The 13352-nt window shown below is 43.8% G+C and overlaps 1 protein-coding gene across 1 annotated transcript in view; it reads right to left on the bottom strand.

The window, feature by feature from the left end:
* Positions 1-13352, bottom strand: part of EVA1A (eva-1 homolog A, regulator of programmed cell death) — a 218113-nt gene that overhangs the window by 105739 nt on the left and 99022 nt on the right. Inside the window, exon 5 of the mRNA XM_068410978.1 lies at positions 2596-2739. Coding sequence (XP_068267079.1) covers positions 2596-2739 — 144 coding nt within the window. The remainder of the gene's footprint in view (positions 1-2595; positions 2740-13352) is intronic.

The raw sequence follows: 13352 nt of genomic DNA, 5'->3' as shown, positions 1-13352 counted from the left end.
CAACTAATGTTGCCTTTTGTCACCTCATAAATTACTCCCTCAACAGATTCTTTTCATGAATTGCTATCAGCAGAAGATATATTTTTCTCTTTCCAGTCCTCCCCATGCTTTAGCACCAAGAGCAGAGTTCATCTGCCGTGTCCCCATAATTACTGAAGTTTCTCACATGGGAAATGTCTGTGTGAAGGCCCTCCTACCCATGCTGCCACATCCACCAGTATGCTTGCTCTCACAGCCTCTTCTGATGCAGCACAGTGGGTCAATAACAATGATCAAGGACACATCGCAGTTTTTGTGACAGGTGAGACCAGTGATGTGGTCCAAAGTGCAGAACCATGGCAGGACACTTCTGCCCCACCTTGGCAGCTGGGGAGTGACAGAGAAGAGCAGACTGACTGCTCTGCTTGATCTCAGAGAGTGATAAAGTCACCCATTTGAAGTAGCAATGAGAAAGGCTGAAGTGATGCTCAGAGAAACCCATTTTGTACACTTGATCACGTTTCCCGATCTATGCCAGGGTCACCCTGCGTCTTTCACTGCTCTCCAGGGAACACCAGCAAAGCCACATCCTGTGCTCCAGGGATCAAGTGTTTCCAACTGCAAAAGGTGGGGAACAGTGATATGTATGTAGATACAGGTCACAGGAAAGTGCAGTCACATTTGTCCGTCAAAGCCTGTCCCCTTTCACTCCCACAGGTTTTGTGAAAGTAGGAGAACACCATACCAGGAGCAGTAATGCATGCAGCTTTATGGAAACCTGAAACAAAGATATCCCACAGGAGGTTTTCTACACTGCAATTGTTCTCTAAACCATAAGAACATCTAATTTCTTGGTTTTATCACTCTTTTTAAAAGAATGACAGGTTTTACTTCTGTCCAGCACAAGAACATGGGATTGGAATTTGATTTCTTGTTTATTTGGTTTTCATATTTTGAAGGATTTTGCTGTTTGAGGGGAGAAATGTGTGTCTGATGATCACAAAATCCAGCTCAGAGACATGTCTGAGATCATGGTTTTGAAAGGGAGCCATGGCCACCTTCAAAGGATGAGGCAGATTTCACCCACTAAAAAGCAAAACATGCCGTTTAGTGCTCTCAGGCGTGACTCATTTCCTGATGCAGTTAGGCTTTGACTAGGAAAGTTAAGGTCAGATTAAGAGATCATTAATGCCTTTTGTAGTGGACTTTGAGACCAGGACCACAATGCCAGAATAAGGCTGCGGAGGCCTTTGAAGGAGATATCCTCTTGGAAATACATCTTGGGGCTCTCTTTGATTTGTCCCTGGATTTTTGAGTTATGGAGCTCCTGTTTTGCTGCATCGCCTTAATTTCTATCAAATCCCCATGAGGATAAGCTTCTCTGCAGTCTCTTTATGAGAAAAGTGATATAAAAACACCACATTCCTGGCTAGAAAATTCGCAGGGCTTTGCACGTATAGCCTTGCTACTTCTTGCTATATCATTTCAAATAAAAACCAGGAAGCCAAGATCAAAAAACAATTTCAACCTTCACTCCTGCCAAATGAAACCACAGCCAGACAGGAGCTCAGAGCCTGACACTCCTGCATCAATCTCTCTGCTCTTCAAGGTGCTGTACATCCACCATGCTATAGCAACTATACAAAATGCTACAGTGACTCCATCTCAAATACTATCTGACAGACTCAGCGTGCTGCAGTTACCCACAGATATTGACCCACAGACCTGTCGCTGTCTGAGGACACAGCCAGCACCTGCTCTACTACATGCTCCACCATCTGCTCATCAGATTCAAAATAGCATCAGGATTTCCTCTTTCAGGTGGATGTAGAAAGGAACAGAGAGAGACTGAGCTGATCCTAGTAACAACTATATAAGCAAAACCCTGAAGCAAATATTTTCAAATATATCAGCTACAAATGACCAAAATGTCATCACTGGAAGAAGTGATGACATTTTCACACCACAGAGCTCAGAGAGGAACATTTTTTTCTCTGTTGCAAAATAAGATGACTAGTCAAGTAGGAGTACAGTGTGTGCTCAACACTATGACTTCAGCTCCCAAATGAGAGCTTCAACTGTTAACTTTTTTTCAAATAACAGTATTTTGTTAGGAAAATGTTGCAATGTTTACCTTTAGATTTTGGGAGTGATTTTCTACTAACGCCATGGATGAGTATGGATTGGTGATTGTCTTATTCTACGGTATAAAATGAAATACAGAACAAAGTAATCAGGATCCTACTCGTAATGACAACTTTGCTGCAGTCAAATGAAGCAGCAGGATGCTAACATTCAGGATGTAAGCATCCACTGCGTGGATTGATTCCACCATCAGATTTTCCTGCCTTGAAGAAGCAGTATTGAATGGTTTAACAAAATACCATTTCCATGTTTTCCCCTTTTTCTATCAAGCCAATGAGCAGAAAAAGAGACAGAATTAAACCACTCAGATGATCCACAGAGCTCTCCCTTGTTGACCAAATAAGAATCGCCATGAGCCAACTGGAAGCTCAACTTTTATGCACGATTACAAGTCTTGCTGTTCTTCACAGACCACTGTTCATCAAACACATACGCCAATGAGAGTTATAGTAAAATAATTTTGCAGCTCACCACAGGTGTAGATGACATTAAGATGCTTTCGGATGCCTGGGTAACAAGGATCTCCAAATTCATAGGTGCTGGCATATATGCTGCAACTTCTTTTCCCATGACAGCGCTTGATCATGAGTTGGAGAGCAGTAGCTGACTGACACTCTAAAAAGGAAAAAGGATACCTGTTTGTGAATATTTGTCTGTGCACATCAGAAATTGCCTAAGAAAAACTTACCAGATGCAGACTGTGAGAGCATATACATACAAGCTTTCCATGAGAATTTCAAAATCTATGTGTTTACACGGGAAGGTGTATCTGACTCTCAGACACTTCTAATAAATTGTAAATTGATGAAAGAAAATTACCAAAAAGAATGGTGAAGAATCAGAAAACTCCAAACATCTATAGACAAAGGGCTGAAAATAAAAGATAGCTTGTTTTCAAAGGGAAAAGGCTATATGTAATAAAAATAATTCCTTCTCACCTGGCATTTATTCTATAAAGGTCTGAAAGGACTCTAAGAGAGGTATCAGTATCCTCATTTTAACAGATGGAGAAACAGAGTCACAAAAAAGAAAAAAGACTAACAATAGCAAATCAACGCAGAGCATGGAAAAAGACTCAGATCTCAGAAGTCTCATTCCAGTGTATTCATCCAGAAACACTACAAGCTTCCCCATAAAATAGGAGACTGTCATAGGAACAGAAAATATATGAATACTACACTTATAATATTCATATGGAATTCCTGTAGATTTATTTAGCTGTCTGATAATGCAATCCATCTCAGTAACATGCAAAGTTATTAGCAAATTCCCACCTCATGGGTGTAAGGGAGATGGACATTGTGACCTTGTTCAGGGAAGGGTTAAACTCTGATTTGATTTAGTTGTGTTGATTTTTTCCAGGTTTTGCTTGGTTTATTTTGAGGGGAAGAGACTGGAAGAGTTTGGGTAGGCTTTTTTAGCCTTTGTTATGTCCAAGAGAGTTGTCTCAAGTCACCATCTCTGATGCCCTTCTCCAGACAGCGGTGATCAGTGTCCCTGTCTGATCTTAGACGTTGTATTTCTAAGTCTAATAAGGGTTACTATAAGGTCAAATAATTATAATGTTACCATCTACCATCTAAGTAGATGGTTATTCTAAGTTATTCTGCTAACTGTGTTTATTCCATTCAAGTAGAAATGTTTGTCATACCAGGATTTCTGAATATGCAAAGCTCTAAAAGTAAATATTTCCCCAAGTATTATTCTCTATCAGATGGTTTGTGCCTGTTTTCTCAGCTAAATTGAAAATGATTTCTACTGACAAGCTCGCAGACTGGTAGTTTACTTTTAACTGTCCAACCAGGGCCAAGCATAAGGGGAAGTTAACAAGAAGACATTTCTTCAACATTAAGCAGTAGCTAAAAGCAACAGGAAAGCTACAGAGAAAGGAATACAAAACCATTCTGATCACTAATCAGGAGGTAGGGAAAAGGAAAATTAATGTTAAAAGGTATAGAATGCTAGAACCAGCACAACAAAAGCCATGAGAGACATGGGAAAGCCACAGAAAACTAAGCCTACAGGGTAACACGTCTTTTTTCTCAAATTGAAGGCAGCATTTTATTTTACATGCTGCAAATGACAAAGGAACAGGGCCCCATGTGAGCATTTTCATACTGAACCACCCAAATTTCCTTAGGGGATTTTTGATCCAACGAGTTTCAGAGGTTCCAATGGGAACATCTGGCATGCAGCAATTCTGCTTTATTGTCTTTTTGTCAAATGCCCAGTTAGAGAAACTCATAAAAACTAAGCACTGCACAGGATTTCATGGAGGGCACCTATTCTTTTTATTTGTTATTGTCCTCACGCAAAACAGGCAGCATCCCACGGCTGCCTGCACAGGGGCCTTGCCCCCGGCACAGGAGCTCACTGCCTCTGCGGGAGTGTGAGGAATTACCCATTACTGGTCCTGTGAGAAGCATGACAAGTCTTTCGCATACGTCTTCACCAGAGATGGTCAGCCTTTGGGACGCTCCTCATGTAGGAACGAGCGGTAACTACAGACTCTGCCCTCCACCTTAACAAATTGGACTGACTCTTCAGGTGCCAGATTTGTAGATTCGGCGCATTGAAAAATGCTTCTAGCAGTTTTATCTGTCATACACCCTTGCACTAACATCACCAGCTTTTCTAGTCATCACCAGTCATGTCTTGGTATCGATGACCTCCATCCTCCTGTGCTGTTCTGAGCAGGCTACAGTCTCCATCCCTATTGACTTAGCAGCAGCATCTGCACTAGGAAACCAAACAGGGCTCGAATCCGGACACACCATTATCCCCCTTGTTTAAGTGCTACCTTGTTCCTTAGAATGATTTTGCCAACTAGCATTACCCCAAACAGGTAATACAGTCTGAGATACAACAGGGCTAGTCCCAACTGTCAATTTGCAGAAGGCCCCCCCAGATATTTTGGATGGAAAGCAGAGGAGCAGGAGTATGTGGTAGAGGGTTTAGTTGCATGGACATGAGTTCAGTCAGCCCCAGGGCCAGGCAGCAGGCTCTTTCTCACTGTATTCAGTACAGAGTAGCTGATGTATACACGGTAGGTGAGCACAATCCTGATGCTACCTTTATCAGGTAGTAGCTGTATTTTTTTTCCCCCAGGAGACAACAGCCTTGCCCATGCTACCCACTGAAAACAACATCCTGTTGTAGGATGTTGTAGGACCTTGCCTATCAGTTGTAGGAAGCTGTAGGTCCCTGCTCTAGCCCCTTCACCAGCCCCACTACCAATGCAGAGGTAGCTTGAGTTGTAAGAGCCTCTTCTATGTAGCTCCATCTGCCAGAGCAGGTCCTAACACTGCAATCCCTACTTGTATTTTATCAGTGCCCAGGTCCAGCCTACCCTGGCTACATGTTCACTGATAAATGAAAACTTACCCTGGCCCATTCCCTGGCCCTGAGGCAAACTGTGGGGAACAACCCACATCCATGCTATTAAACACTCTTACCCTCCAAAACAGAGCGGTAATACCCAGTTCCTGTCCTGTAACCAACCTCAAACCATCTTCTGGACTGCCTAGGAGAGTGTTAGCTGGGCCAAGGCAACGAACCATGCCATGGACCATGCTACAGTTTAACAGTACAGAGATCTATTTCCAGTATCTGTGCCCAGCCAGCGTACCTGTAGCCCTAGATACCCAGCTTCTTTGGGCACAGACCAGGCCTCCGCATTCCCCAAAATCAGCAGTGAAATCCACACTCTTCAATTGCCAGGCTGCTCCAGCTCAACCTGCACTAGCCAAAATGAGCAGAAAAGCAGAAGAGATTCAATATGCTTCAATTACAGATGGGGATGAAATCCCCTAGCATAGAAAGTAAGACACCAAAATTTTAAAAGCCTCTTTTACGTGGACTTTTTGCAAACCTTAATGTTGAAAATATATCCAGGAAAAAAGTCACCTGTTGGGACTGCAGTGCATAAACCATACAATAATGTAGTTGGAAGCAATATCTGGAGTCTATCCAGTCCAGCCTCCTGCTCAAAGCACAGCCAGCTTTGATGTTACATCAGGTTGCTCAGGAATTTGCCCAGGCAAGTTCTGAAAATCTCCACAGATAAATATTCCCCAAACTCCTTGGGCACCTGTTCCAGGACTAAACCACTCTCCAGGTGAAGAATTTTTTCCTTGTATCTAATCAGATTTCCATTGCTGCAACGTGTGTTCATTGCTTTTGGTGTTTGTTTTTTTTCTTTGCATTTCCAAGAACAGTCTTTTGTAAGAGCCACCTATTAGGTAGTAGAAAACAGCAATAAGATCCCACTCTGAGCTTTCTCTTCTTGAGACTGAACAAACCCGGGTCCCTCAGCATTTCCCCATATGCAGTGTTCTCCAGCCCCCTGACCACCTTGCTGGCCCTTCACTGGACTTGCTCCAGTTTTTCAATGTATGTCTTTATCTGGGGAGCCCCAAACTGGACACGCCACTACTCCAGTTAGGTGGAGTACTGGAACGCCAAATAGAGTGAATAAACCCTCTCCTTGATGTGCTTACAATATTCTTACTCATAAAGTCCAGTATCCACTTAGCCACCATTGCCTCAAGATCACACCACTGACTCATTCAGCTTGTTGACCCCCAGTCCTTTTTCTGCAGAGATGCTTTCTAGTCAGCTGGCCATCAGCCTGTGCTGTTGCAGAGGGTTTTTCAGGTGCAGAACTTTGCACTTGCCTTTGTTGAAGTTCACGAGGTTTCTTAAGGTTTCTCCAGCTCACTGAGGTTCCTCTGAGGTCCCTAACCCCTGCTGTTAACAACTGTTCTGTCCAATTTGGTGCCACTCACAAACTCTGTCCCATCATCCAGGTCGTTACTGAAGATGTTAAGCAATATTGATCTCTGACTGCTGGTAAATAGCTGCCAGTTTGACTTCAACATAGCATTGTGGAGGTTTCTTGTGGTACTCAGTTTCCTTGGCTCTTGTAGCAAACAGCCACAATTTAGGGAAGTCTTTACTGTTGCCACTGACCTCCAAACCCTAATGAGCACCAAAATCTGGTGAATGCAGGAGTGGCAGAAAGCCATCTCAGGTACCCATGTTACAAGATCCAGCTAAACTCTACCGACAATACCAGGCTCCCACATGGTAAATCCAAATACCCTTCTCATTTTCCCCATGGTAAGGCCTGAGCCATTCTCTTGGAATCAGTCATATTCTTCCAGCCCTGAAAAAAAGAAGTGGACTCTATGGACAAAATTTGACAAAGTTTTCACTTCAAAGACTTCCTTTTGGTCACAACAGGGAATTTTTCCCTCCACACAATTTCTAAGCACAAATGCCTTGTGCATTCCCGTAAATGCCAGGGCAAGCAGCCAGCAGTACTTTGAGGGAGGACTACATGGATCCTGAAATTAGCCTGGTCTCCCCTCTTGGTTTTTTTGATCTGTCAACATGTTCATCCTCCACATAACACATTGAACTGAAAAATGTAAGAGCAGCAATCAAAACCTCCAAATGGGACCATCTCCCTTATACATTTCAAAGGATTTGTGATAAGGAGGTCATTTAGCTGGATGTCAAAATGTCATATTCAGGCATCTTTATTCCCTCACTAACTAGTCTGAAGATGTCAATAAGACATCTGAGAGATGGCTGAGTGATAGATGAGGCTACAGCACGCTTATAAATCACAGTCACCATCACGTCATTCAGAGCTCTAGAAGTGACATGGTATTTTCTTTTACCCCCATGTCTCAGGAGTATAAAAACACTCAACATCACTCCTCTTGGCTGTTATGAAGTACATGTAGGTAATTTAACTATTTAACTTCTAAAGGTAAACAAGTGATTAGGGAGCTGGGTTGAAGGGAGACCTCCAGGTTTATTTGTACCTCTTCAGGAGGTGATTCCAGGTTGGAAGTTTTCACCTCCAGGTGCCTATTCCCAGAGCTCACAGAGGCAAGAAGACAGAGTTTCTCTTATCCATAAATCATGCAGCTAGCCTCTCAAAAAGACACAGGGAAGCAAAGCCTAGCAATGAGGTAAAGCAGAATTGGGCTATGGTTCCCTGCAGCTGGCCAAATTTATATTTTCCAGGTCTTCAGAAATGGAAGATAAGATGTGGCACTCCTGTTGCACCAGATAGCATGCTCATTCGGGGCAATACCTCCTTTCTTTTGCTGCTTGTTTGCTTGCTAAGTGCACACTGCGGATGTTATATGACATACCATCCCGACATCAGTGACAAACAAGCGATCCCATGTGTCAGAGATATGGGAAGGACACTCACAAATGCCAACACCTTATCACTAAGTCTGAGGTAAGTACTGCTAAGCAGAGCGAGGCCCCTGCCAAGAACCTTTTAAAGCCCACAAAGCTCAAACCCCACAGCAGAGCAATAAAAAACACTTTAAGACCTCACACTTACACAGGCTGGGCCAGAGTTACCCTTGGTTTTCATTAGTCTTGGATTGCTTCAGTACACTGCCGAAGAGCAAATACGAATCCTGGTGACGGTGAAACTTCCACATGTAAAAGTGTTTAAAGATATCAGCTGTGCTTTTGGAATATGGTATTTTAAAATAAAGGTTGGGTTTGGGGGAGAGAGGGATCAGGTCACCTTATCCTCTTTACTTCTGGCCCCATTTTCTAGAAGATGCACGTCTCTCCAGCCTTGGTTCTGCTGCAAGGTGAATTCCCTTTCACAGGATGACTCCACAAATGCTGACTGCTGGCCAGTTTCATTTCACAACTCTTAGTCTAAGCCCTCAGTAGGTAATTCATCTTACCAGCTGCATTTAGTACGATATTACTCCCTGATCTACCGTCTTTATCAGCCCAGCCTCTGACAGGGTAAAATCCAAATCAGATGGCAACAAAGCCACACTGGAGGATTTTACCAGCTACAGCTTGCAGACAGCATTGGCTTTAAAACTGGAATCAGTCTCAGTGATGTAATGTCCATATCATCAAGCTCACCACAATGAATGGGTTTTAGTCAGTTTAAGGCTGCTTCCGAGCATGACTATTTCTTTATTACCTCTTCCTGGTGAAAAAAAGAAATTGGAGCCAATGCCTATTAATCACATCCGTTACTTTGGTTACTCACTGTTACTTGTTTTTCTCCAATAAGGGTGACACATCCAAATCTGAAATCCAAGCCATACGTTGCTGCTTTTGATTGCAAAACCTATCTGGGTTTGAAAGAACGTTTCAAAACAGTTTAATTTTTGTATTAGGGTAACTCTTAGATGCTCTGGCGGAGATTGGAGCCTCTTCCAAGGCAGCAGTCAGCACAGATGGATCCACAAACAGATTTAGACACCTAGTTTTGAGACGAGTGACTAATGCCACAGTGAAGTTGGACATATGCCAGACGCTCAAGAACGTCTGTGCACCTGTCAGCCTCATGATCAGACTCACCTACCACATCCATGTGGAGCCTGCAAAGGCAGGTTCCTGCACAGACGAGGCAGGCTGTCCAGAGGAAGCAGGACCACGTACACCTAAACGTGTGAATATGTTAGCATGCTGTAAGGCTCTTCATGGATCTGGAAAGGAAGCAGGGCATGGAGCACACCCCAATATCAACATGTGTGCACTTAAAAAAAAAGAAAAGTAGAGGCTGAGAAGAAAACTCCACCTACTTGTCAGAGGATGCACTCTCTGAGTCCATGAATTTAGCAAAAAAAAGTTGGAGCACTCATTCTACTTTTTCAACCAACAAAGTATAAGACCTTGAAGTGTCAAAAGGACTAAATGATTGGCTGTAATTAAAGGCTTCAGAAAGAGACTCTTTGGCTAAAATACTATTTCCAGCAATGCATGTGAGGTAAGTGATTAGGAACTGGAACAGGACTGGTGGTGCCTGATCAAGAGACGAATTCTATGGCACATTTTGTCTCAATGTAAAGGCATCAGGAGCAGACCCACATCTGGAATTAAAACAGCCAGCAGAACCCTAGTTTTCTTTGCTATCTTCTGAGGAGCAGGTGGAAGAAATGAGCTAAGATAAATATTGCCTTGAGGGAAATCATTTACAAACAAGTGACAGCTCTAGGAGGGAACTCCTCCCAAGCAGAGGACAGGATTCCTCTCCAAAACATGCAATACAATTTTTTGCTAAAGAATAAAACCCAAGAAGTTACTTGCTGAGAGCTAGGAAGCAGGGAGGACAGAATGAAAGATGGAAGATGTGGGAGTCAATTAACTAAGAGGAGAGAAATTTAGTTCCTGTAAAGAAAGCTGACAGATGTCTGAATCAGTGCTGTGGTTATCTACTCATCTGCCAAAAGAGAAAGCAAACTTCAACGGAAGGGCAAGAAGGACGTAAGCAGGAAGAAAGTAACTCCAAACTTGCAGGTGAGGCAGCTGCCTAAATTCCTCCACATTTTACCTAGGAGTGACTCAAAACTGCCTCATTCTGCAAGAGAATCTCTGTCACAAACAGGGAGGAAGGAAGTTCTGCTCTTGGACAGTTTCTCATTTATTTTGAAGATGCTTCATTAGCTGTGGTTGATACAAAGTTCAGCTCCTTCATAAAGGGGCAGCTGCTGGACATGTCTAAGCCTCTGCTTCAGCTGCAAATTAGCCAAAATTACGCATCCTAGCAGCTTGTGGAGGATGTCTTCATAGAGCATTGATGAGCCAGTCTGCACCACATGCAGTATATCAAATCCCAGGCATTTTCAGCTTAGCCCATGCCCACTAAGTTTGACGTTCTCTTTAAAAGCCAGTGCAGAAGACAGTTAATAAAGGTGGGCTTTGTCCACTTTCTCTCCACAGTAAGCAGCCTGGGGAGGTAATTTCTTTATCAGCGTGGCACTGTCACACAGTTTCAGATGGGGGCAACAGAAATACACTGGATTTCTCTTCCTTGCTGTGGCACACAAGCCTCTATAGAGGACACAAGAAGTGAGTTGGGTTTAGAACCACAGGGAGAGTGGAAGACAAGAGGAAGAAAACCAAACTACAGATACTTAGCCCTTAAGACCAACCAATGTGAAGACCAACCAATGAAAATAAAAGACCACCCTTAAACAAGAAAAGAAGCAGAAGCAGATGTGTAAAGAGGAATGCTCAGGAGCAGAGACCCAAAACAACTAAAAGGCTGCTGGTTTGGAAGCCACGACAGGACAGGCTTCAGAAAACCTGCACAGTCAATCTGTTCCAAGCACGAGAAAACCCTCTTCAAGTAGGGAAATAAAAGAAATGAATTTGTTAGAAGAGATTATTAAAAGCACTTCTGAGCTGTAAGCACAGGCTGAGAATTTTTGCTTGATAAGCCACTGGGCTGTGCAAAAGGGTTTGCAGTCAGGACTGGTGGGGAAATATCACTGGGGCTTTGGCCCACACATTAGCTCTGGTTTCCCAGGTCCCTGCTCACCAGCTGTGGTACAAGCACTATCTGATGCTGTGCAGAGCAGAGTCGGAGAGATGCTCCAACATCTAATGGTCAACATCGAGGCCAAGGAGAGTCTACCTCCCTCACAACAGCATCAGTCCCAGCATGTTGTTTCTTCTTCTGTGAGCTTTTGTTTGAGGGACTTTCTATTTGGTTTTTGCTTTGGCAGTGCCAGGTACTTCGGTATCACGTTGAGCTGAGTTTCTGATAGAGGCCCGGTGGAAAGCGACCCGGTGGAAAGCGGCCCGGTGGAAAGAGACCTGGGGGTGCTGATCGACAGCCGGCTAAACATGAGCCAGCAGTGTGCCCAGGAGGCCAAGAAGGCCAATGGCATCCTGGCCTCTATTAGGAATAGTGTAGCCAGCCGGTCTAGGGAAGTGATCGTCCCTCTCTACTCAGCACTGGTGAGGCCGCACCTTGAGTACTGTGTTCAGTTCTGGGCCCCGCACTTCAAGAAAGATGTTGAGGTGTTGGAGCGAGTCCAGAGGAGGGCGACCAAGCTGGTGAAGGGTCTGGAGGGTCTGACCTACGAGGAACGGCTGAGGGAGCTGGGGTTGTTTAGCCTGGAGAAGAGGAGGCTCAGAGGTGACCTTATTGCAGTCTACAGCTACCTGAAGGGAGGTTGTAGTGAAGTGGGAGTTGGCCTCTTCTCCCAGGCAACTAGCGATAGGACAAGAGGGCACAGCCTCAAGCTTCGCCAGGGGAGGTTCGGGTTGGACATCAGGAAGAATTTCTTTTCAGGAAGGGTTATTAGACATTGGAATGGGCTGCCCAGGGAGGTGGTGGAGTCACCATCTCTGGATGTGTTTAAGAAAAGACTGGACATGGCACTTAGTGCCATGGTCTAGTTGACAGGGTGGTGTAGGGGCAGCGGTTGGACTCGATGATCCCTGAGATCTCTTCCAACCTGGTTGATTCTGTGATTCTGTGATTCTGTGATATAAATTGTCATCATCATTATTACAAATAGCAGCAGGGAACTTCACGTTGGTGCAGCTGGATACAGCGTCCATGTCTTGCACAATGTCACTGAGAACAGCTGGCTAAAAAAGAAGTCTACATCCAAACATTAGAAGGATGTGCAGAGAAGGACAGCTTTACATTTAAAAGTACATTCTAATGAAAGAGAGAGAAAAATTACTCACCACACACTTCATAAAACTTTGGAAACTTCAGCAGTAGGCCAGAAAAGAGAAAACAATCTTAAATAGAGGCTGCAACTGAAGGATTAATTGCAGGTTTAATTACAAATGCACAGTCAGAAACACTGGGTTTATTAATGTGAACTCAAATCATCTTACCACCTTTGTATCTGGAACCAGAACACATCTAAAACATATGAGGATTCAGTTTTGCAGAGACTGACTCAGAGTGTGTAAAGTTGAGCAAATTAATAACATTTTGCAGGTTTGGGGGCTAAAGTGAGAATCTGAGGACAGCTTCAAACTTGGGTCCAAGAAGCCTCAGAGAACAAAGCAGTTCTGGTCTAGCAATGACGGTAAAATTTTATTATTTAATTTGCAGCAGAGAACAGTTGGTTGTGGACCGTAAGGCATTCAAGATAAAGAGCAAAGAAGCTAACAGCTTTTGCTTCTCTCAGTAGAAGATAGGGATGGTGCATTCAGTGCACAGAATCACAGAATCAGCTAGGTTGGAAGAGACCTCTGGGATCATCGAGTCCAACCTTTGACCTAACACCACTGTGTCAACTAGACCATGGCACTAAGTGCCACATCCAGTCTTCTCTTAAACACCTCCAGGGATGGTGACTCCACCACCTCCTTGGGCAGCCCATTTCAATGCCTAATAACCCTTTCTGTGAAGAAATTTTTCCTAATGTCTAACCTGAACCTCCCCTGGTGCAGCTTGAGGCTGTGCCCTC

Source organism: Nyctibius grandis, chromosome 1 (assembly GCF_013368605.1).
Source record: "Nyctibius grandis isolate bNycGra1 chromosome 1, bNycGra1.pri, whole genome shotgun sequence".
Taxonomy (NCBI): domain Eukaryota; kingdom Metazoa; phylum Chordata; class Aves; order Nyctibiiformes; family Nyctibiidae; genus Nyctibius; species Nyctibius grandis.
Note: the sequence above shows the minus strand (reverse complement) of the source record. Positions and strands in the feature narration are given on the sequence as shown.